This window comes from Nycticebus coucang, chromosome 3 (assembly GCF_027406575.1).
Source record: "Nycticebus coucang isolate mNycCou1 chromosome 3, mNycCou1.pri, whole genome shotgun sequence".
Classification (NCBI taxonomy): domain Eukaryota; kingdom Metazoa; phylum Chordata; class Mammalia; order Primates; family Lorisidae; genus Nycticebus; species Nycticebus coucang.
In genome coordinates, this window is record NC_069782.1 from 154,050,047 (window position 1) to 154,074,872 (window position 24,826).

Genomic DNA, 24,826 nt, shown 5'->3' on the forward strand with positions numbered 1-24,826 from the left:
ATGCTGCACTGGCTAATGTTTAAAAGAAACTTCTGAGCAGTGCTGTGGAGGCCTGAGGCTGATTCAGGCTGGATCTCCGAGGGTGAAACATTCTCGATCCCCTCAACCTGTGTGTGGTTCTGACTGTGCGGCAACCCAGGACCCCTCCCCGGGCTTGAGGACAATGGGTTTCCTGAGGAGGGCATAGGCCTGCACTGTGACTTGAGAGGGGGGCCTTCCTAGTTGGCCCCTGGATCAGGTGTTTGCCCAAGGCTGCTGGGGTGCGGGGAACACGTTCACAAGGACAAGTTGCCCACCCCTGGCCCTGTGGCCTGTGCTCTGCATGAAGACGGAGGAAGGCAGCCTCCCGCCTGTGTGCTCTGTGGGTGCTGGCCAAAGACTGTGCTTCTTAAAGTCAGTTCTCAAAACTCACGTGGCAGCCCTCCCTAATGGGGGTAAAATGATTCTTCCTAAGGACTACTATGGTTTGAATGTTTGTGTCCCTCCAAAATTCATTTGAAATGTGACCTTCAGTGTCACAGCAGGAAGAGATGAAGCCCTCAGGAGGCGAGTACATAAGGCCCTGCAATGTCCTTATAAAAGGTGCTCAGCCCTTTGCCCTCCTGACCCTTCAGGCACGTGAGGACACAGTGTTCAAGGTGCCATCTTGGAAGCAGAGATCAGACCCTGGTTAGATGCCAAACCTTGACCTTGGACTTTATAGCCTCCAGAACTGTTAGAAAATATACTTTTTTTTTTTTTTTTGAGACAAAGTCTCACTATGTGGCCCTTGGTAGAATGCCCTGGCGTCATAGCTCACAGCAACCTCAAACTCTTGGGCTTAAGCAATTCTCTTGTGTCAGGCGCCCTGCCCGCCATAATGCCTGGCTATTTTTTTGTTGTAGTTGTCACTGTTTGGCAGGCCTGGGCAGGGTTAGAACTCGCCAACTCTGGTCTATGTGGTGCCCTAGCTGCTGAGCTACAGGCGCTGAGCAAACAATTTCTATTGTTTGTAAATTATTATTTATAAATATTCTCAGGAATTTTTGTTATAGCAGCACAAATGAGCAAAGACAGGGATCACAGGCTTGAGGAATTTGTAATAATCCTAAGATTACTTTTTTAAACTTCATTGTGCAGTAGGCCTCTGCAGCATGAGAGGACAGGCCGTGGGGAACTGTGCTTACCATTTGGACTGTTGGCTTTTCTCTGGGAGCATTCTTTTCCCCAATTATCACTAAACACTCAAGTGCTTGATTAACCAAATTGCTTATTCCAGGTGAACTGAATTGCAAGGAAATCAATTGGAATTAGAAGAGAAGATGGCAGAGGAAGGCATGTGACCTACAATAAAGACAGAAGGAGGGACCAGGGCCCCTGGACAAGCTGGTTCCTGGTCTGCACAGACCACCTCCCATCTCTGAGCCTAGGTAAGGTTTGGTTGGAAGCTTCTGGAATCTCCTTAAGCCATGAGATGCATGACCTAATTGTCAGTGGGACAGTTAGTTTTTTTCTAAAACATGCATCATTATAAAAATGCATATTTACAAAATGGATTCCATGTTCTCAGTATTGAAAATAGTCAATCCCATGGGCAATCTTTGAGCCTGAAGTGGTCAAGGAACTAACCCTCCTCCTCAGATGGGATCTCGGGGCTCTCTGCTGAGTGGGTCCTTCTCCCTGCTGTGGCCACACCAGGGTGAGGTCAGGAAGAGCAGGCAGCTTTAAAAAGGCAAAAAGGCCCTCGTGTAGAATCTTATTTTTCTCCTTGCAGCTTAGTTTTTTAAGTCGGTGCGTAGAATGTTCTCCACCTAGAGCTATGTGCCGGTGCTGTCTGGCTGTCACTGGACCTCACGGAGCTTACTGTCCAGCATATATGTCAGCACCGGGGCTGAGCTCCTGCCTGTGCTGGGAGCTCTCAGTGTCCCTTCAGTCATTGCCAGTGGCCTGGGGACAGTAAGCTGGGCTTCTAAGACCCTGGGCAGCTGAACTACGTGAAGATCGTGGGGTAGCTGACAAGGAGGCTAATTCACTTGCGTTCTTCTTTTTTTTTTGTAGACAGTCTCAGTATGTCACTCTCGGTAGAGTGCCAGGGCGTCACAGCTCATAGTAACCTCAAACTCATGGGCTTAAGCAATTCTGTTGCCTCAGCCTCCCAAGTAGCTGGGATTACAGGCGCCCACCACCACTCCTGGCTATTTTTTTGTTGTAGTTGTTATTGTTTGGCAGGCCCAGCCTGGGTTCGAACCCCCAGCCCCGGCGTATGTGGCCAGTGCCTTAGCTGCTGAGCTACAGGCGCCAAGCCAACTTGAGTTCCTTTCAAAATGCTTCTTACCTTCTCTGGAGTAAAGGAGCAATTTCCCACACAGGTAAAATAAGACAGGGACCCTGCCATTTCCTGCAAATCACTTACCTGTGGGAAGTTAAGCCTGTGTGTAGGGTGGCAAGTCCCAGAGCACTGGCACAGCCTGTACCTGGGGGGCCGGTAGTGACCTGGTAAGACTGCTCAGATGCAGAGCTGTGTCTGTACTTACTTTACCTAAGCCTCTGAGACAAGGGCTCGCCCATGCAATAATTTTGTCCTGGTTCTGTCACTCACTAGCTATGTCACCCTGAGAAGTTGTTTCACCTTTTTAAGCTGATTTCTTCACCAGAAAAAAGGGAACAATAGTAAGGTGCACTCCTGGGTTGTCACGGGGAAAGGCGCTCACATCCGTCAGTGCCGTGCACAGGGCTGCAGCATGTGGCAGCTGTCTGACATAAGACGCCTCCCAGCAGGGCCTCTCAAGGACAGAGGCGCACGGGCAGCAGTGACCCTCCCCTCCACCAGCCCACACGCCACTCAGACAGACCCAGGTTTCATTCAACCCAGCTGAAATTCCACGCCAAGATCTAAAAAGTAGGAACAAAGCTTGGGGACAGATTTTCAAAGCCTTTTTGCAAGGCACTGCATTTGCAGATGACCTAATTTTAAGTAGGTAACACCTCCCAGGTCCTCCCACCCTGGCTGTGCAGTACGGCAGTGCATCTCCCAAGGAAAGGGGGTCTGTGTATTTGAATGCAATTGTCCAGAGCTCACAAGCAGGAACTTCAAGGTCCTTTTTACAGCATGAATAAACTGGCTGCATACAGAGTAAATTTTATCATTTATACCAGGCCTGTCAGTTACCAGAGATGAGCATATCTGTTTCCTCCTGAACACAGCTTTGCCCTGAAAATGACTCTCGGCAAGTAACAGATGCCAGCAAGCACAAGCAGCCAGTGTGGTTTATTTGGTTTCCTTCCTCACAGGGCCTGGGCTGGGGTCTAAGGTGGTGTCTGTGGAGGGTGGTCACATGCACGTGACCTGATTCCTGGTCCCCAGCTGGTTCCACTCAGACTTGAGGCAGAAGTTTGATGGTGGCAGCTCCCAAGGGCCCTGATGCCCAGCTCCATGCAGAAGGAGCGTCCAGCGGTCCTGGCCCCAGCGGGGAGAAGCCCAGCCCAGGACCGCTACAGGGGAAGGCTGCTGGCCAGCTGACTCAGCAGCAGTCCTGGGGCTGCAGTGCCTTTCTGATGCCCATGGCCAAGGCCTGCGGTGTGGGGCTCTCTGCAGTGCAGCTCACGGGCAGTCCCTGGGCGGCCAGGGCACGAGCTGTGGTGGGGCCAATGGCTGCAAACTAGAGAGAGGGAGAGCAGAGATCAGCACAGCAGCAGGGCTGGGGGAGTGGGGCAGGCAGCAGACCTTGCTCTTCAGGTGATACACTTACATAAATGATAATGCTGCCTCATTCTGAAAAATACCTCTGCACCCAGTCTTATCCCAGCCTCCTTGCCACCCTGAGAGCACGCTGTTCCCAGAACTCAGGTCAGGGGCAAGGATGCACAGGCCAAATGGGTACCCGCCATAGGGGGTATGGGCTGCATCCCTGCACCCATCCTCCAGCTCCAGCTCCAGCGAGCTCCGCTTTGGCTGTTAAGGGGCCCTAAAGGGGGTCCGCAGGAGCTGGGTGTGGCAAAGGGTGCACCTGGATTCCCTAGGAAAGCACATGGGCTCTGGGGCCAGAGGGTCAGGGTTCAAATCCCAGCCCCGTGGGACAATGGCCTTGGATGTGACCCACCCTCTCTGGCTTCCATCTCCTCCTCTGTAAAACAGAAAGGGAACTGGACCCTTCACTGGACCACTGTGGGATTAAACGGGGTGACATAAAACCCCACTGCATATCTTACCTTAATTTGATCAACGCTGTCACCAGATAACTCTTGAATATGCTTGAGAGTGTAGGTAATGCCAGAGGGACTGAAAAATGCAATGCCAGCTGGAAGGCCCTGTGGGAAGGAGAACAGGCTCAGTCCCTCCAGAGGGATGGAAAAGCAGGAAGTCGGCAGGAATGCCCCGTGGGGAGGGGAAACAGCCTCAGCCTCTGTCTTGAGGTTTAAAAAGGACTTCCCTCCAGCTTTACTGGCTTAACTCCTCGAGCCACAGGCAGCCCAGGTGGCTTTGTGACAGGAGTGGTTCTGGTTGATGCTTGCCCTGCACCTCGGTCACTCTGTCCCGGCCAGAGGACACCAGCACTTGGAGCCCAATGCCCAGCAGACTGGACAATGCCTCTAGCTCCTGGGGTCAAATGGCCTTGATGGCAGGAGGCAGCAGCCCTGCAGCTCCCTGGAGACCCTCCCTTCCTCTGGAGGCAGAGAAGACACAGTGGCAGTGGGCCCTTGTGCACTGGTGTGTCCTCACAGATGTGCCCGTCCCAGCAGGGCAGGCATCAGAGGCCATCCTGGGAGAGAAGGTGGTGTCTTAAATGAATACAAATGTTGAAGACATCACTCAACTCAAGACTGTCCATTCTTCCCCTGGGCACTGTAGGTTCCCCATTGTGGGCCCATCCCCTGCCCCTGCAGCTCCACTGGGGCCCCCGTTTTCTTCAGGCTTGTCTGTTATCTTGGATGCTATTCCAAGAGCTTGGCATTCATTAATCTCCTTTAATTCACATACAAACTTACCATTTTACAGAGGCACAAATGGCACCTCACAGAGGCTGCATCCCCAGAGTCACAAGCCGGGACGATGGAACCACATACAGCAGCAACATGTGTGAGCTCGTGCCTCCCCCATGCCCGCCCCCCTGGGCCACCCCGTCAGAGCTCTTCCTGGAAACACCGCATACCTGCTTGGAATAGTAGCTGTTCAGGTTCCCCTGGATTCCTGGGTGTGCGGCTGTCTGATAGACAGTGAGGCTCTCCATGGGGATCCCTGGGCACAACCCAAACCAGGAGACTTCACTGCCCTGGGACACAGTGGGGCGCCCAGCACCTCAGAGTACACACAGGTGGTGGAGCCCTCCCAGAGCGGCACAATCCCCTGAACCAGCCGCCCTGACGCAGAGATTGGACTCAGAGCAAGGACCTCGACCAGGCCCCTGCTGAACATAGCACAGAGGAGGCTGAGATGGCTGAGGATGACAAAGGTCCGGGAACCACAGCTCCCTTCGCACCCACAAAGCCTTTGGTCTGTGTTCACACAGCTAATAAACAGCAGAATTCAAATCTTCTCTAATCTTACCCTGAAGTTAATACTCCAAAGCACTGATATGCCTTGTTCCCAGACCAACTATGTGACAGGAGAGGAGTGCTGGTGACACTCATGTGACCATCTGGGTCAATGATGGGGACATGCTACAGAAGCACAGGCTGCTTCTGGACACTGACCATCCTGAGAGCCACAATGGATATGACCCACTGTTGTGAGATCAGCTCTGTCTGCGGACTTTCTTCTTCACATGTGCTTGTCACCTCAGTTATCTCCCCTGGGGACACCTTGACACCTCCCGTCCCCTCTCCCTCTTGCTGAAGGCAGCCAAGTAGGCTGGGAAGAGCAGGTGCAAAGCAGCCGCGCTCCATGTGAGGAGAGTCCCTGCAGCCCCTTGGCCCAGCATATCCAACCCAGGCCTGCTGCCCCTTGTGTGAACTCTGCAGGGCTATCCATGTCCACTTCCTTCACTGCAGAACCTCTGGGTGGATCCCAAAGAGGCCAGCAATGAGGTCAGCAAATTCTAGTCACCTTCGTCCTGGAGCATTTTCGGCAGGATTTCTCTCTTGAGGTTTCCACAGGGAAACAAAAGAGGTAATGCTGGTGACTCCCCTGTGAACGAACAACAGACTCCATAAATGTTTGTGACAACTCAGGGCTGTGTCTGTGGGCAGGGGGGGTCGGGGGAGCTCCAGGAGGGGAAGCAGCACAGCGTCCCAGGCTGCCCCTGCTCCTCAGCTCAGCTTGTCCTCTGTCCTCTGTCCTCTGTAAATGGGCAGGGCAGCTGCTCCCTCAGGGAACATGTAGGACTGTCACACAAAGACTGTAAATGGTGCTCTGGTCAAGTGGCTCGGAGAACTCACATTGTCCTGACAAGGGGCTGCTGCTGGCCTTGTCCTTCCAGCTCTCTGAGCCTGTGGGGCCCTGGTCTGCTGTCACTACCAAGAACACAGGCTTTGCACCTTCAAGTTAGAAAGATCTGGTGCTAGCATCGTGGACAAATGTTCCTACCTCTGGAGGTGGCCCTGGATGAGCCAGGGCTCCCACTCAGGAGGCAGTGGGGAGCTGGAGGCCAGCAGTAGTTCCCTGCCCCCTCCTCTCCCAGTCCTGCCCGCAGCCACTAGGCCAAGGGCTCCAAGAGCTGATGTTAGGTCCCACGGAGACACACCAGCTAAGAAGGACCCACCTCTCACTCCCACCCCCTGCTCTCCACTGGGGAAGGCTTCTGGTATTTTCACCCCTAGGCTCTTCATAGTATAAGACAACAGAATGCGATTTGAATACTGATTTGCAACACTACCCCAAACTGAAGGCTTGTCAGATGCCAGAGTCTTCTCCCAAATGAAAACAAAGCATTTTAGTAGAAATAGTTCCCTCCACATCTGTCCATTAGATGTAAGAAATTTTAATGGGTGTTGGCCATGCAGAAACATTACATGTCTACTGCAATCACTGGAAAGAACAAAATGGACTTGCCCATCCAGCACCGTGCGCACCAGGCAGCCGCTGAGCTGCAGGCCCTTCATTTCCAGCATGGAGATACTCACACACTGGAGAGCGACTTCTTATTCACACTGCTCTGCAGACGCCAGTGCTGAGACAAGAACACATGACCCTGGAAACTGTGAAACGTAAGCAATGGAGCCTGCACTCATGTACTATAGGTGCCATCCCTAGGGATGCTTCCAAAGCCATGTCATATTGTATCTTCCTCACCTGAGCCCAGGCATCCCTCCTGAGTGTGTGTGCATTGGTGTGGGTATTCAGAATGCTGGGTGTGCACCTGTGTGTACGTGTGTGCATATACATGCATGTGTGCTCATGCAGGATGTTAGGTGTGCACATGTACATACATGTGTGTGCTGGTGCAGGATGTTAGGTGTGCGCATGTATGTACGTGTATGCTGGTGCAGGATGTTAGGTGTGCGCATGTACGTACATGTGTGTGCTGGTGCAGGATGTTAGGTGTGTGCATGTACGTGCATGTGTGTGCACGTGCAGGATGTTAGGTGTGCGCATATACGTGCATGTGTGTGCTGGTGCAGGATGTTAGGTGTGTGCATGTACGTGCATGTGTGTGCTGGTGCAGGATGTTAGGTGTGCGCATGTACATACGTGTGTGCTGGTGCAGGATGTTAGGTGTGCACATGTACGTATGTGTGTGCTGGTGCAGGATGTTAGGTGTGTGCATGCACGTGCATGTGTGTGCTGGTGCAGGATGTTAGGTGTGTGCGTGTATGTACATGTGTATGCTGGTGCAGGATGTTAGGTGTGTGCATGTACGTGCATATGTGTGCTGGTGCAGGATGTTAGGTGTGCACATGTACATGCATGTGTGTGCTGGTGCAGGATGTTAGGTGTGTGCATGTACGTGCATATGTGTGCTGGTGCAGGATGTTAGGTGTGCACATGTACATGCATGTGTGTGCTGGTGCAGGATGTTAGGTGTGCGCATGTACGTATGTGTGTGCTGGTGCGGGATGTTAGGTGTGTGCATGTACGTACGTGTGTATGCTGGTGCAGGATGTTAGGTGTGTGCATGTACGTGCATGTGTGTGCACGTGCAGGATGTTAGGTGTGCACATGTATGTGCATGTGTGTGCACTTGCAGGATGTTAGGTGTGCGCATATACGTGCATGTGTGTGTACATGTAGGATTCTAGGGTGTGTGTGTGCAGGTTTGTGTGTGGGCATTGTACACATGCAGGATGCTGGGTGTGTGCATGACATGCTCCATCTGCATCAGACTCTCTTTCTCTCTCTTTTGTGTATGTGCACACACAGGTGTCTGGCTGGGGCGACTGTGGGGAGTCAGCAGGGAAACCAGATGTCCACCCTGCAGACAAGGAAGGGGCCAACAGAAGACTCATGCTCTGCCCTCGAAGCTTCCCTTCTGAGGACCCAGCAGAGTCAATGCTCATTCTTACCACTGACTCCTAGAGGACAGAAAGCTTAGGTCCCATGTGTGGGCACAGAGCTCACAAGGCCGGGCTGAAGTGTCTCTTGAGGGCAGAGACTGGTCTGTTTGTCAATGTACCACCTGTGCCTAGCAGGGAGCCTGGCTGGGCAGGCTCAGGGCCCACAAATGCCCAATCAGCTCAGCAGACATCACGGGAGATGCAGTGCCCTATCACCAGAAAGGAGGGAAACTTGAAAATGTCCTGAGTCCTCCCGTGCTGCTGAGGGGACATGACTGCAGCTTTATTTTCTGAGTGCTAATGCTCTTCAAAAAAGCAAAGACAAAAGTCCATTCCTTCTGGGGATGAGCTTAACACTTACGGATTTATTGTCAACCCAAATAGGTCAATACAGTGGTTAAAGATAACGGATTTTCAACCCAATTAGGTAAATGCAATGGCTAAAGCTGACACAGAAATTGTGGATTGTGGAGATCAAAGGCTCTGCTCTCCATTCCTTTAATGGGAAGAGGAATTCCCTAGGAGAGTATTACTGCAGCTAAAAAGGGGGTTCAAGAAATAGTCACTGTGGGTAATTAAGATAAAACCTCATCTTCCTGAAGCATGTGCATGTCCTAACAATTACAGCCTTTCCCCCTCCTAGGCCTCTGGCTGTGAGAAGTCTGAGCAGTCATTGGGCGCTTAACTGCAGGTACTCAAGATGAGGCTGGTCCAGGGACGGGAGAGTCCAGCAAGGCTGCCAGGCTGTAGGAACCCCAGCGTCCAGGACAACGTTTCAGACAGACTGCAGCATGCTCCATCTGCAGCGGACTCTTTCTCTCTTTTTAAGAGTTATAGTGTCTACTGCCTGTTACCATTTAACTTGTAATGGCTTTTCCATTAGAGGAGATATCCTGGGAAAGAAGGAAAATCCATCACAACAATGAGTATCAGATTAAATGGGTTAACAGCTTTAAGCACTTATAATAATGCCCATCAGAAAGTAAATATTAAATGTTAAGTAAAATAAATAAGCAATAACTATGCATCATTGGCTTGTTTACTATAAGAACTGGAAGTAGATTTTAAAATCGGGTTTCAATGTTTACTAGGGAAGAAAAATCATAAATGCCTTGGTAAAACCAAAGTGAAGGTCCTTGTTGGCAGTCAACATGGATTTTCATTCAGACATTCTAATTGCAAATGGAAGATTTTTTAGGATCCACAGATATGCCATTAATAAGTTAGAGGAAATAACAAAGGCTTTGGAAAGAACGCAGAGCAAAGTTCTCCCAGATGAGAGCAGAATGTATTGATATCTACCCAGCCAGGCCTTGAGCCAGTTAATTAAAGCACCAATGTAATAGCTCAGAGGTGACACTGATCCCTTCTGCCTTGAGCTTGCAAAGCTAGGACACCAGCCTGATGGCTCTGGGCCTTCTAACGAGCAGTGACTCAGCTGGTCCCCTTCTGCCTCTTTGCAGAACAAACTGGTGTCAGCTGCAGGTACAGCACAATTTCTACACAGGAAACAGGTGGGAGCCACCTAGTCTGTTAAGGAGTTAATTGTTGGCCCACCCATAGAACCAAAAACCATTCTCTGTAAATCCTCGCACTTTATCCTATTAGGAATGTCAAGATCTACAATGCATACTTATTTCTACATTTATAAAGGAAAGATTTTGATACCATTTATACTGTAACTACGACTCCCTAGAAACATCAGAAATAAAAAGCCTGGAATTGGGTCATTCTGGGCCATCAGTGTCCTGACCAACCGCCTCTGGAGTGACCCCTGCACAGTGACCTGAAAAATAACACCAGGGCGGGGGTCACCACGCAACAAACAGCCCCTCCAGTGTTCACCACCCTGGACAACTGGAGCAACTGCCCTTGGCTTCTCAGCAGCTGTGTTTCAGCACCTGGCTGCACAAAAGTGGGTTACTGCCCTTTCTAGGCTGATGCTAAAGAAAACAGCCCTCAGCAATGCACACCAATCGGGAACATTCCACAGGAAGCAATAAGGCAGCCAACAGGCTCTTGCTGAAGGGGCTAATCAGCTATTCAATGGTCCTCAGATGGTCCTTTACCCGGCCTCCAAGGGCTCTCTCCCAAGGTGCCAGGCCGAGCACCTCTTCCCCTCATGCAGCACAGGTGGCCAGAGAAGAAAGGTGACAACGGTCTTCACTAGCAGCAAATGGTGAACACTTTTTACCCCAAATTACAGTCTTCTCAACTGTTATGTTTTTAGCTTGAAACTGTCTCACAGTTCTGGCTTATAAAACACTCTAGAGAAAACGTGGCGTGGTGACTTCTCAGTTAGAGAGAGGGTTCTGACAGTGCAGGCTCCCCGCAGTACAGGGAAGCCCTCTGTGCTCCTGGAGGTGAGCGAGGTCAGGGGTCCTGGCAGCCCCTTTCCTCAGGGCTCAGGCTGCCCTCAGGGGCCTCCCTAGGACCTTGTTTGTTACCAAGGACACAGCTAAACCCCAAACACCACCACAGTTAATTCATCAGCTTGCCAGTACGTCCAATGTGCAGATCAGTCTTAGAACCCTCTTCCTTCTCTTGGATTCCTCTGACTTTCTCACCTGAAAGAACTGAAGGTATTCTGGACTAAGTAATTTCTAGAAGCACATAGAAAAATGGAACTAAGAAGAGCTTTGGAGCAGCCTTCCCAGCCTGCACCTTTTAGCTCTGTTCCCTCGGACAAGTCACCCTTTCTCTCAGTTTCTTCACCAGTAAACATGGGGCCAATAATCATCCCCAAATCACAGCTCAGGACAACAATATGTCAGACAATTAAAGACAATATAAACAAAATGCCACCCTATGCGGGGCACACGACAGGCCCTCCACCTCCTCACACTACCCCGCCTTCAGTGTCCCCACTGGCATTTCTACGATTCCCGCAGGGCCTCCAGGCCGTGCTCAGCTGTGCCCTATGTGTGGTGTCTCTGATTTTAAAAAATCCTCTTTTTACTTAAGGGATAAGTTTCTGAGACACACTTGCGAAGTTGCCGTAACAGCAGAACCACGTCCTAATCTAGCGACTCCCTTTTGGGCCCAGTTCTGGCCTAGCTGGTGCCAGAGGGAGGAGTGGCACCCTGTGTTCCTCCCTTAGCCCTGGGGACAGTCCTCCTTCCTGGGTCTGGACAGGGGTTTAGGTAATGCCACTGAGCCTCAGGGCTCCTGGTGACTGGCTGCCCCTCCAGCCTCCACGTCCACTTCTCCTTCCACTTTCTCTGCTCTACTGGGAGGGCTCAGCCATGGCTATTGCCTGAGGCCCTGTCCTTCCTGGAGGCTCCTCTTAAACACAGCCACTCTGTGGTGGGAATGCCAATGTGCCCTTTCTAAGCAGACTTTCCTGAAGTCCTCTACTTTCTTTGGGACACCCACCCCAGGACACTGCATACATACAGTAAAGAACAAATCTTTGGTTTTCATCTCTGTTCCTGGCCGAGCTTCTAAAACCCCTGGCATTTCCTGACAGGGGAGAGAGACACTTGTTCTGTTATTCATAATAAACTCCCTTAACTGTAAAATAATGAGGTAACTGCTGGTGGCCCCTAGATAGCTTCAGGATTGGGGGCGGGGCTGGGAGAACCAACCACATGATTAGAGGGTTGCTGCTTTCAGCCCCACCCCCTGACCTCTGGGGGAAGGGCTGGAGACTGAGTTAATCCCTGGTGGGCAAGGATTTAGTCAATTGTGCCCACATACAGGCATCTCCACTGTGAATATGGAGAGCTTCCAGGTTTGTGGACGCATCCATGTGCCAGGAAGGCGGTGCACCCCAACCACAGGGACCAAGGCTCCTGTGCTTAGGACCCTCTGGACCTCACCCATGTGTCTCCTCCTCTGTCTGTGCCTCTGTGTCCATATTTTCTTTACAGTAAACTAGTAATGCAAGCAAAGTGTTTCCCAAGTTCTGCGAGCCATTCTAGCAAATTATGAACAAGAGAAAGGGGATGTGGGAACCCCCACTTTATAGCCAAACTGGGTAGAGTGTGGGTGCCCTGGGCACACAGACCTTGCATCTGAAGTGGGGGTAGTTTTGTAAGACTGAGCCCTTAAATCGTGGGGTTGGTGCTAACTCGGGGTAACATCAACACTGGATTGAGTTGTAGGATCCCCAGCTGTTATCTGGAGCATGGTGTCAGGAGTGCTCTGTAGGTAGAGATGGGTGCTTGTAGATGCCCTATCACACACAAGCAATTCTTAACTCTTCTTGTCACTTAATCTGCCCTGCCTTACAATGGCCACTAATGTCTATGTCCGTCACTCCTGGTCCTAGCTAAGCTGGGAGCTCCCAGCAGGCAGGAATGGAGTCAGATCCCTCTCTAGCCCCCAGGCCCTGCATGGGACTGGCACACAGGTGCTCCTGGGTAAACATCTGCTGACCCACGCTGAACAGACCTGCTCTCCTGAGACACAGGAGGGAATACAGGGACAAGGGAGGCATCGAAGAATCTACCAAGCACCCAAAAGGCTTGTCAGAGCCACTGGGTGCAGATGTGCTGGGCTCAGGAGAGCACAGGCGGCTTCCGACTGGCTAATCACTCTGTGACTAGCGCTTACTCCTTACAGTGAGCAGAAAGGCCCGTGGAGCCTCTGTCCATGTTAGGCACATGTACGCCCCTGTGGAGCCCCATCGTTGAATCCGAGCAGACTGAGAGGCTTCGCCAGCAGCTCCTGGAGGGCAAGTGCTCTGTCAGGTTTGCTGACCGTGTGGGCCAGGAGAAGGGGGATGGCCCGGCAGTGCCACTGCCCATAGCTTGTGATCTCAGGTAAGACCTGTCCCTTGGTCCCCCAGAGCCTCTCTCACAGTACCGTCGGAAAGAACTTTTGGTAATGGTGGGAATGTTCTCTGCTATCCAACGTCACGCCATTAGCCAGGAATAACAACTGGGCCTTGAAATGTGCCTAGTATGACTGGGAACTGAATCTTCAATTTTATTTTATTTTAATTAACTTGATTTTAGATGTCTATAGTAAATAGCCACGTAGGGCTAGCAGCTACCATCCTCGACAGCACAGCCTGCAGGGGAGATGACTTTGACTTCGCAGCATGAAGCTGAACCGCAGGTGACGAAGGCCCAGTGACTGAGGACCCGGGTCATGGGGAGCACTCAGGAAGTGCTGGTTAACATCATTAATACGGAGTGACCCAGGAAGGGTAAAACAAAATTATTTTGAAAAGAAAACGGGATGAGAAGAGAGAATTGGGAAGCTTAGGAAGGAGGCACTGAGGCCAGTGCCTGTGACTGCCGGGGAGCTCTGGGCATTCTCAGGCCGCCGTGTGCAGGGAGATGGAGGGCTTTCTCTGGCACAGGCTCCCAGGGGTGCGCAGAAAAATACACACCAGAGAGCCTTCAGGCAACAGCGATGGCTTATGGCGGGAAGACCTCATAAGACATTAGTGTACCAGTTTACGATCAAGAAAGGCCAACATCATCTTGAGAAGGAATGTTTTTTTTTTTTTTTTTGTAGAGACAGAGTCTCATTTTATGGCCCTCAGTAGAGTGCCGTGGCCTCACACAGCTCACAGCAACCCAACTCTTGGGCTTAAGCGATTCTCCTGCCTCAGCCTCCCGAGCAGCTGGGACTACAGGCGCCCGCCACAACACCCAGCTATTTTTTGGTTGCAGTTTGGCCGGGGCCGGTTTGAACCCGCCACCCTAGGTATATGGGGCCGGTGCCCCACTGACTGAGCCACAGGCGCCGCCCGAGAAGGAATGTTTTTTAACACATATATGTTGTTTTGCCTAAAAACGAAACCACCCACCCCTGTTTAATAAGCCATAAAAAGACTCATTTAATGTGTTCTCTCTCCCTATCCACCCTGGTCACTACCCAAAGGGCAAAGAACATACCCCTCTCCTGAGTCGACCTCAGAAGAAACCCTTAGTGGTCAGCAGTCTATCCGGCCCCTGCTTCCCAGCTCAGCAGACACCCCAGCAGCCCTGGGAAACCCTCGGTGGTCAGCAGTCCATCCGGCCCCTGCCTCCCAGCTCAGCAGACACCCCAGCAACCCTGGGAAACCCTCGGTGGTGAGCAGTCCATCCGGCCCCTGCTTCCCAGCCCAGCAGACACCCTAGCAGCCCTGGGAAGAGGTCAGCACATTCCAGCCCCGGTAGGAGCCGAGCCCATTGTCTGCAGTCAATGGCTGCTCTCGAGCTACCACTGCAGAGCCCAGAAGTTCAGACCATTTGCCTGCAAAGCCTAAATTATCCCATCCTTAATAAAAGTTTGCCAGCCCCTGGTCTCTAGCAAGGCCTGGATTTCCACTTCAGTAATAGAAGGCAAGATGGGTCTACTTCCTTCTCTCATGGACGCCACTGCACCTGCATCAGGGCTGGGCACACAGGGAGAGGCAGGATGGGAGGTGCACCCAGACTCGGCAGGACTGCCCTACACATGCCTGGTCAGCCTCTCTTTCCAAAAATCTCTGCCCATATGTATATTCTTCTGAAGCCTAAAATTCCATAACGACTTGGTCCCTACTTGACGGCAAACATCCCTAGAGACAGTGCCATTTTAAGTCCGCGTGCAGCCCAAGGATGAGCTTGTTAGGTGAGTCAGCTTTCTACCAAGGAACACGTTTCCAGAGAAGAAATTAGGAGCGGGAAGCTGCCCCTAACAAGAAGGGGAAGACGACTCTGAGCAGAGGGTGCCCAGCAGCACCTCTGCCTCTGCCGCTCTGGAGTCCTCTCGGGGCTCTCTCCTCTGGCTTTACCTCCAAATGTTTTATTTTGTGCTATGTTCAAGTCACCTCAACTTCTTCGGTGTACAGCTAGAAAGGATGTCATACAATTACGGACATACACAGAGGTTACGTTCTGCTCCCAATCTTAACACTGAGGACGCAGGGAGGAAATTTTTTTTTCCCTAGGTAGTGGTTGTGAGATCAATAAACAAAAAATAAACAGGCTTCATTTGAGGGGATCTTTTTCTACTTACTGGAACAAATATATTCTGCAAGCTTTTCTGCATTTCCACAGTTTTCTCCTTTTGTATCCAGGCCAATTTTGCTCACTGGAAAACAACGAAGAAATGTATTTCTTTACGTGGATATTGAAGTGTTTTTGTTCCCGTGTGGTTTTGTTACTGTGCAAACACACAGGTACATATTTTACAAATCAGTAAGAGAAAGTCGCCTCTTGAAAGGTGGTGCAGGAAGATCACAGAAGCCCACTCCGACGAGGAGGTGCCAGGCTCTGCCTCTGCTCGTGTGTGTGGCCTTAGCTAGCTTCTCTAATCGCTCCTTAGCTCATCCGTAAGACAGGAAAATGCTCGCCATGTGAGCTGTGTTACGGGCCGTGTGAGAAAACGCGAGCAACCTGCTTGACATCTGGGCTCAGTAAAGGCTGTTTTCTTACCGGTCAGGAGATGGTGAGCACCTGGGATCTACTATTTTTGCAGGTGCCTGCATTAGAGAGCCTTCATTTTCTTAGGTAGACAAGTCCAGACCACATCCAGAAAGGTGTCCTGGGCTGACACGGCCAGAGTGCAACCGAAAGGAGGGGCGGGAAAGTTCCACAACAATCTCCAGCAGAGACACACAGCACTCCGGGTCTCTGTGAACGCAAGCCACGCACAGTGAAGGGCTGTTCCGGGCCAGCCTGGGGGGCACTGCCGCCTAAATGAGGGTTTAGTTCCTGAACAAGGTTTACAGCTGCATGGGACATGTTTCTCTTTGACTCAACACATTCTTAAAGTGTGAATTAAAAGCTGGTGCTGTTTTGTTTGTTTGTTTGTTTTCAGAGACAGAGTCTTACTTTGTTGCCCTCGATAAAGAGTATTGTGGCGTCACAGCTCACAGCCACCTCCAGCTCTTAGGCTTGCCTCAGCCTCCCAAATAGCTGGGACTACAGGCACCCACCACAATGCCTGGCTATTTTTTTTTTGTTGTTGTTGTTGTTGCAGTTCGGCCGGGGCTGGATTTGAACCTGCCACCCTTAGTATATGGGGCCGGCACCCTACTCACTGAGCCACAGGCACTGCCCCGCTGGTGGTGTTTTTATTAAAGCTTCCATTTATTACGAGCCAGCCCCTTGTGTGACTCCTCAACAGAAAGCCCACAGTGCTCTTTCCTCAGAGAAGTGCCACACTCCTGTGAGTAGCTGGCAATATGGACTGAGCCGACCCCAGGCCCTTCCTTCATCAACCCTCCCTGCAGAGTGGCCAGGTGTTCACTGTTTGGAAAATACTACTGAGCCTGGGTCTGTCTGGGATTCACTCAGCTCATGAATGAGCTCACAAAAGGGGCCGGTATAGCCTTTCAATACCATAGAGTAGTTTTTATTTTCGAGAGGGGATGACATTAAGGGCCACAGTGGACCCAGCTTTCTGGACTTGTGTAAATCTGTGGAGTGAAATCCTCTGCTGGCTGATGTCTATGCTGAAAAGGTGCCATTTGGTAAAAGTGAAGGTAAAATAAACTCTTAGTCAAAGGCAGGTCAGTAAGAATCAAGAAATGAGACTGAAGATATTAACAGTTTATGGATGATGTCTATAAAGTCTTTCCAGAGTTTATGGGAAAAGATATCAATGGGAAAAAAAAAAGAGATGGCCTGGGCGGCGCCTGTGGCTCAGTGAGCAGGGCGCCGGCCCCATATACCCAGGGTTCAAACCCAGCCCCGGCCAAAGTGCAACCAAAAAAATAGCCGGACGTTGTGGCGGGCGCCTGTAGTCCCAGCTGCTTGGGAGGCTGAGGCAAGAGAATCGCCTAAGCCCAAGAGTTGGAGGTTGCTGTGAGCTGTGTGATGCCACGGCACTCTACCGAGGGCAATTAAAGTGAAACTCTGTCTCTACAAAAAAAAAAAAAGAGATGGCCTTAAAAATGGTAACACATCTGCATGCTTATGTGGGGGGCATGCTGGCTCTGGGCAATGCTGTTGTGGATTCAAACGATGCTTGTACCAGTTACTGAGTGCGTGACCCTAACAAATCACATCTCTCACACTCAGTTTCTGTTTTTGGTTTTAAAGTAGGAAAATTTTCCTTATGAAAATGAGAAATCATATTAATGAAGTTCACAGTGCCTGGTATATAACAAGGAGTCAAAAACTGCAGATGATACTTTGTTCCAACAGGGCAAATATACAGACCTCACAGCAAAGTTGTTTTACAGTCTTTCTGTGTTGTGCATTGGGTTGCTAATTGCTATCTTCTGTGGGATCACTGGCCTGGGATCACAAGGCCAAGCAACAGTGGCCAGTAAATGGCTCCCAGGCCCAGCCCTGCAATCAGAAGGGAAAGGCAGGGGCACCTCACCTTTGGGCAGACAAATGGAAGACCTTCCCCCGAGGGGGCTGGCTGAGTTGCAGGGTATCAGCCCACAAGCCAACTAACTCTGTTTCTTCAACAGAAACTGAAATGTTATTAAAATAGGTATACATGGTCCAACCCAATAATGTTCTCAAGAAATTTTATGTAGTCCAGTACAGTAAGTCCTCACTTAACATCATCAATAGGTTCTTGGAAACTGCCATGTTAAGTGAGCGAGTGAGTGTATAGCAAGTCCTCAAATCATTCAGTATATTTCCCTATAACACTGAGAAAAAAACAATGTTTCATTATATGTGATTTGGCTTAAAGTGGCAATGTCCAAGAACCTATCAATGAAACAGGGTTCACTGGACCGTTTTCATTTCTACACTGAGAACAATATCTACCTTTTCTTCCCTTTGCTCTCAGAAGCCAGGACAGCTCTTGGCCATTGTCTCCTGGGTGATTCCTGGGACTCAGGTCCCTAGTCATTCCCCAACTTGCATGTGGCTGGACTGACTTGATTCGAATGAAAAAGATGGCAGAGGGATGGGAAGTCATTTCTGAGATTAGGTTATAAAAGACTTGTGCTTCTATCAGGGTTGAGCGGGGAAGCCAGCGGCATGACTGAGGTAGCCATGTGACGGGCCATGTGGAGTGAACTGGGAAACAGATCTTCTGAGGGCTGCTGACAGCTATGTGAGTGAGTTTGAAGCAGACCCAAGTCAAGCCTCAGCATGTCTGCAGCCCTGGCCTCCAGCTTGACTGTAGCCTGGTCACAGACCTGAGCCAGAAGAACCCAACTCAGCCATGCCCAGATTTTTGGCCTACAGAAATGGCGAGATAGTAAGTGCCTCTTTCTAGCAACTAAGTCTGGGGGTAGTTTGTTACACAGGAAAAGATGACTAATACTTTGGGGGTGGTCTCCTCCTATTTGCTGGTGTACTGCGTCTGAAAAGGTGAACTGTCAAGTGTTCAAAGTTGGATGACTGAGTCTCATGCTAAGAATGAGGTCTCCTCTCAAAGAGATTTTTAAAAGTTGCCAAGTTCCTGATTTCATCTCTCCCTTAATAATAGCACAGCTAATATTCCCAGCATTTAGCACATGTCCTTTTCTTTCACAACTGGATAAACAGAGACCAGCCTGAGGCCAGTGAGAGCTCAACTGAGACCAGAGCTCTGCTGCCTGTGTGGCTTTGATGTGCCCCACTGCCCCTCTGTTCCAAGACAGAGATTGCCATCACTGGATCACGTGGTCATTCTTCTAGTTTTCTTCTCCTGTGACAGAACAATGACAGCAAACTGCATAGGATGCTGTTGAAATCAAACTGAAGAGTGTGTGATAGCTCAAAATGATTTTTTATCAGTTAATATGTGAATGCTAGGAAAATTTACAAATACGCTATATATTTGATAGTTGAATTTTTGATATGTCAGTTAGAAACTGCCTATATTCTTTCCTTTTCTCATTCATAAAAAAGAAATAATAAAAGAAAGTGGAACCAAATTTTTACTTTTAGGGGGAGATACACAGGAGTGGAGGTGGTTCCCTTGGCAACCTAACCACTGACTCCCTCTCCCGGCTGATCTGCTGAGCTGCAGTAAAAGTGAGGCTGTGTAGAAGAGCCAGGCAGCGTTCTTTAATCGGCCTCCCAGCTTCCCACTCATTTCTTCCCCAACCTCATTTTGGTCTCTGCAAAATGTGCTTTTAATTTTTGAATTATTTTCACTCATGTTACACACACCCTCAAATTCACTTGGACTAGTTGAGCCATTTTGAAAAAGTTATAGGTTAATTTTCACAATTGCTAAGCATTAAATATTTATAATGTTCCATGTTAATTTTTAATGAATCATTATCACATTTTGTGATTTTAAAAGAATGTATAAATTCAAGACTATGAAAAAATGTAGATAATATTAAGAAAGCTATAAAACCAACTTTTTCTCTACATGCCACCATAAGGAGATTTAGGCTTTTAAAAAGTTATAATAAAATACCAAACATAAAGCTTACCATTTTAATCATGTCTTAAGTATATAATTCAATTGCATTAAGAATATCCACAATAGGATTAGTGGGCTAAAGGGTACAAACCTTTTTTTTTTTTTTTTTGTAGAGACAGAGTCTCACTTTATAGCCCTCGGCAGAGTGCCGTGGCATCACACAGCTCACAGCAACCTCAACTCCTGGGCTTCAGCGATTCTCTTGCCTCAGCCTCCCGAGTAGCCCGGACTACAGGCGCCCGCCACAACGCCTGGCTATTTTTTTTTTTTTTTGGTTGCAGTTCAGCTGAGGCCGGGTTTTGAACCCACCACCCTCGGTATATGGGGCCGGCGCCCTACCCACTGAGCTACAGGCGCCGCCCGGGTACAAACCTTTTTAATAAAGCTTTTGAATACACAGAGACTAAGCATTTCCAAAAGATATAAACCAATGGTTAATACTATTTGGCAATGTTTGAACACATTTGTTTCATACCACATCAATAGTATTATATATTTAATTAATTTTTGAAAATTCAATAAACAAAAGCTATTTTCAAATAGAATTAAAGTGTTTAAAAGAAACGAAAAAAGCTAAGTCATTTTTTGGTGTTTTATTTTTACCTTGATTCCTTACCTAGAGAAGCAGTGGCCTTTCCAACAACATATACTGACTTAGCATTCCATTTTTCTTTCAGAGACTTTTCCCACACTGTAAAACATGAAATTACATATGAGCTGCAAATACCAACTAAAATTCCATTTTCATATTGTTCTTGTTTTGCAGGCAAATTAAAAAAAAAATCTCTTTGGTAAATGTTTCGCTATGTATGCTTGAAATATTAACCCATTTCCATATCTGGCACTGTGGAAAATTTTTAATATGTACCGGGCACATTTTTAATGTGTATTAGAAAACAAACAGAACTTGAAAAATTATGGTAGAACCTCTGTACATTAACCACCCAAGGCACTGTCACAAACTAGTCAATGTACAGAAGAGGTCAACATAGGGAACTTAGGCCTACTGTACCGATATGTACATATGTTGCGTGTCTGGTCTATGAAAATTAGGTCAACTGAAGGAGGTGGTTAACGTAGGAGAGTGGTCAACTATGGAGGTTCTATTGTAATTTGTTTAGTGACATTAACATTTAAAAATCTAGACTTTTAAAGAAAAAGTCACTGGTCATTAAAAAATGTAACTTAAATGTCTAATGAAGAAATACAATTTTTTTTTGAGACAGAGTCTCACTTTGTTGCCCTCGGTAGAGTGCTGGGGCACCACAGCTCACAGCAACCTCCAACTCTTGGGCTCAAGCGATTCTCTTGCCTCAGCCTCCCAAATAGCTGGGACTACTGGCGCCCACCACAATGCCCGGTTATTTTTTTTTAGAGACAGGGTGTCACTTTTGCTCAGGCTGGTCTCAAACTTGTGAGCTTAGGCAATCCACTCTCCTTGGCCTCCCAAAGTGCTAGGATTACGGGTGTGAGGCACCTTGCCCGGCAGCTAATACAATTGGTTTTATTTGGGACATAAATCTGAAAGCAGTCAACAAACTGTAATGTCAGTTGGGAGGGCTCATTTATCCATTAGGTCAAAGCAAAAATAATAAATTTCAGGTTCATTAATAAACACAATTTAATACAGAATGCCATTTTATGACCAAAAAAATCTTTAAATATGAATTAAAGAAACACAAAGAGAAAATGGATTGTATAAATATATCACAAAGCCACTGGGGATTCAATACTTTTTTGGGGGGAGCGGGGAGAGACAGAGTCTCACTCTGTTGCCCTAGACCAGAATGCAGTGATGTCATCAGAACAACTTCAAACTCCTGGGCTCAAGTGATCCTCCTGCCTTAGCCTTTGGAATAGCTGGAACTAAGCTTGTGTCACCCCACCCAGGTAATTTTTCTATTTTTAGTAAAGACGGGGTCTCATTTTTGTTCACGATGGTCTCAAACTCCTGGTCTCAAGTGATCCTCCCGTCTCAGCCTCCCAGAGTGCTAGGATTACAGGTGTGAGCCACCACACCCAGTCATGACTTAGTACATTTTTAAAAGACAAACAATAATTCTTTCCTAAAATCTGATTATGAACATAATTTTCCCTTAAATTCAATAGTATTACACTGCCCTTTACACTCATGATAGAAATTCCCTTTTAAACAGTTGCCAAAGATTGCGTTTTACTTTCTTTCTCATCACACCAATACATTTGAAAAGGAAGAGCAACGGAAGTGAATGCTGGGCGGGGTCAGAGGCCACAGGGGAGGCTCTGCCCTTTGGCTCCTGGTGCACTGGGCAAGTCAGACAACCCACCTTGCCGTGTCTGTTTCTGCATCAAGATAACTGGGATTAACTGTACTATATACTCCTACTGCCGATTCATGTGGTTGTCATGACAATCAAAGTAAGAAAATACATGGAAAATGCTTTTTAAATTAAAAAGCACCATTGGCCCGGCATGATGGGTCATGCCTGTAATCCCAGAACTCTGGGAGGCCAACGCAGGTAGATCCCTGAGCTCCCAGGTTCGAGAACAGCCTAAGCAAGTGTGAGACCCCCGTCTCTAAAATATAGCCAGGCACGGGCGGCGCCTGCAGCACAGTGGATAGGGCGCCAGCCCCATGTACTGAGGGTGGTGGGTTCAAACCCAGCCCGGGCTGAACTGCAACAAAAAAACAGCCGGGTGTTGTGGCAGGTGCCTATAGTCCCAGCTACTCGGGAGGCTGAGGCAAGAGAATCACCTAAGCCCAGAAGCTGGAGGTTGCTGTGAGCAGTGTGACGCCACGGCACTCTACCAAGGGCAATAAAGTGAGACTCTGTCTCTACAAAACAAACAAACAAATAAAAAAAACCATAAAAATTTACAGTGATCATTCTCAAGTTTTCTCTTTTTTCGTTATTTTCATCCTCAAAGCAGGTACAAAGGGAAAAACACAATGGTAAGACAAAACACTCCGCAGCACCACTGAGAACGGGCACATGCACCTGTGTCCTTGCTCTGGAAACAACAGCACTTCTGGCTCTGAGCTTCTTAGGGTCCTCATTCCTAAGAAAAACACCAGACTTTTCCTTTAAAGAGGCAGTGAGTGTGTATACGACATCACCAAGAAGGTGGCATGTTTAGGCTATGAGGAAGCCTGTTTAAATGTGAAGAGAGAGAATAAAAACCACTTGCCAACATCCCTCACTGGATGGCTGTTGAGCTCCAGGTTACATCCCAGATGCTTCTCTTTGGGACTCAGACTCAGCAGCTTAAATCCTGAACCTACAACTTACAGACTGTGTGGTCTAGGGAAGTTCCATACCCCCTGTTCTTCAGGCCCTCATCTGCCAAGTGGAAACACCAATCAGACCTACCTCACAGGATAAAGCATTTAGGAGAGTGTCTGGAATAGAGTGGGCACTCAATAAATTCTACTTAACTAACAGTAGAAGTAACAATCCCATCACACTATTATTATTATGCCCCCTTTAAAGACAAGGAAACTGAGGCTCAGAGAGGTCAGGGAACTCGCCTAGGTAGGAGTGGCTGTGTGAGCTCAGGCCCAACTCTTCCCAGAGCCCTCTCACAACCCCCCCCCCCACCCGCCCGCCGCTGCCTCCATACGTGAGCATAACCGTGGAGGCGGCAGGCCTGGGTTTGAAGCCCGGCTCTGCACTGGCTAGTTCTGTGGCCTCAGATAAGTACTCCCTCTTCCCAGCCTCAGCTTTCTCAGTGGCCATATGAGATCACAGTACTGTGTGCCTCTGGATTGTTATCTAGGGTTAAATGAATTAGTGAATGTGAAGTATTTAACACAGAATCCAACATACACAGGCATTCCATCAGTGTTAGGAGGAAGCTGTTCAATCGCATTTATTAAGAAGGCGTTTTTCAGGGGCAGCGCCTGTGGCTCAGTGAGTAGGGTGCCAGCCCCATATGCCGAGGGTGGCGGGCTTGGACCCAACCCCGGCCAAACTGCAACAGAAAAATAGCCGGGCGCTGTGGCGGGCGCCTGTAGTCCCAGCTGCTTGGGAGGCTGAGGCAAGAGAATCGTGTAAGCCCAAGAGTTAGAGGTTGCTGTGAGCTGTGTGACGCCACGGCACTCTACCTGAGGGCGGTACAGTGAGACTCTGTCTCTACAAAAAGCCTGAAACCCAGGGTTCTGTTAACGGGCAGTGCCACTTTCCTACTGTTTTGATGGAGAAGGAAGCAGGTGGGGAGAGGGTCAAGGAGATGACTGCATCCCTAAGTGCCAGCCACGGAACTGATGGTTTTCGTATGTTGTTGGATTTCTCATCATCCTTTCAGAAAATTGATATCATATTGTCTGAGGGAGAAGTGCCTGACTATTCTGAGGGGAGATGGGAAGCCCAGCTGGTGAACATTTAAGAAGATGGGAGAGACTTTGTCTCTGTAACATCTGTCTGGGAGTTTAGGAGGCAGCCCTGCTCCTGTGACCTGATGTCCCTAAGCAACCACTCCTGTCAGAAGTGTGGCTATTTCTAGAATCCAGTCTCCCCGCAAGAGAAATGAGAGTCAATACAAGTCCAGTGAGATTCACAGCAGATCCACCCTCACCTTCAGCTTTATTGTCTTTCTCCAAACACAACTCCACTGCTTCCACTGCTCTGGGACTGGTAAAAATGAGTCCCCCGTAACCTTCAGGATGGGAGAGCTGCACACCAAAAAGCAATAAAGGCATTTTATATGATGGCCATGTTCAACATCTCCCAAGGAGCTATGACCCCAAATTCCAAATGCTTCACAAAAGTACCAGGTAAACTAATTCTTTCTATGCACTCATCCAACACTTACTGAGTGCTTACTATGTGCCTGGAGCTATTTATTCTAGGCCACTTAGGGTACAGGGTGAATTTATTACTCATGGCATTCCGCTCAAGAAGCTACAGACGAGGGAGAGACAGACAGGTGCAGCACAGCACGGTGTCACTGCAGCTGGGGGAGGCGGGCTCAGCCTGGGACTGGGTGGAGCAGGCAGGAGGGCAGACCTGAGCTGCAGCTGTAATAGAACTGGACCGTTCAGGAGATGGTATCCATACCAAAGCCATGATGTTCGAAGACAACAATGGTGACAGGACCAGGGGCCAGGCTGTATACGTCTGACTTCACTGAAGCTGTGGGCACTGAATCTTTAATCTGCAACTTCTGGAAAACTTTACTAAGC

General features: G+C 49.0%; 2 protein-coding genes across 4 annotated transcripts in view; one reads left to right on the forward strand and one right to left on the reverse strand.

Annotated features, from left to right (window-relative positions):
• Positions 1 to 5,136, forward strand: part of EDRF1 (erythroid differentiation regulatory factor 1) — a 73,540-nt gene extending 68,404 nt beyond the window's left edge. The window contains exons 25-26 of the transcript XR_008378828.1: positions 1,259 to 1,409; positions 4,976 to 5,136. The gene's annotated coding sequence lies outside the window, so the exon portion shown is untranslated. The remainder of the gene's footprint in view (positions 1 to 1,258; positions 1,410 to 4,975) is intronic.
• Positions 2,953 to 24,826, reverse strand: part of UROS (uroporphyrinogen III synthase) — a 39,187-nt gene continuing 17,313 nt past the window's right edge. For 2 of the 3 annotated variants that reach the window (XM_053584212.1, XM_053584210.1), the window contains 7 exons: positions 24,220 to 24,316; positions 20,282 to 20,356; positions 15,349 to 15,423; positions 6,023 to 6,103; positions 5,130 to 5,215; positions 4,189 to 4,287; positions 2,953 to 3,638 (listed from right to left, as the gene is read on the reverse strand). In XM_053584212.1, coding sequence (XP_053440187.1) covers positions 3,501 to 3,638; positions 4,189 to 4,287; positions 5,130 to 5,215; positions 6,023 to 6,103; positions 15,349 to 15,423; positions 20,282 to 20,356; positions 24,220 to 24,316 — 651 coding nt within the window. In that variant the 3' untranslated portion in view covers positions 2,953 to 3,500. The remainder of the gene's footprint in view (positions 3,639 to 4,188; positions 4,288 to 5,129; positions 5,216 to 6,022; positions 6,104 to 15,348; positions 15,424 to 20,281; positions 20,357 to 24,219; positions 24,317 to 24,826) is intronic. The other variant, XM_053584211.1, reaches the window with a different exon arrangement.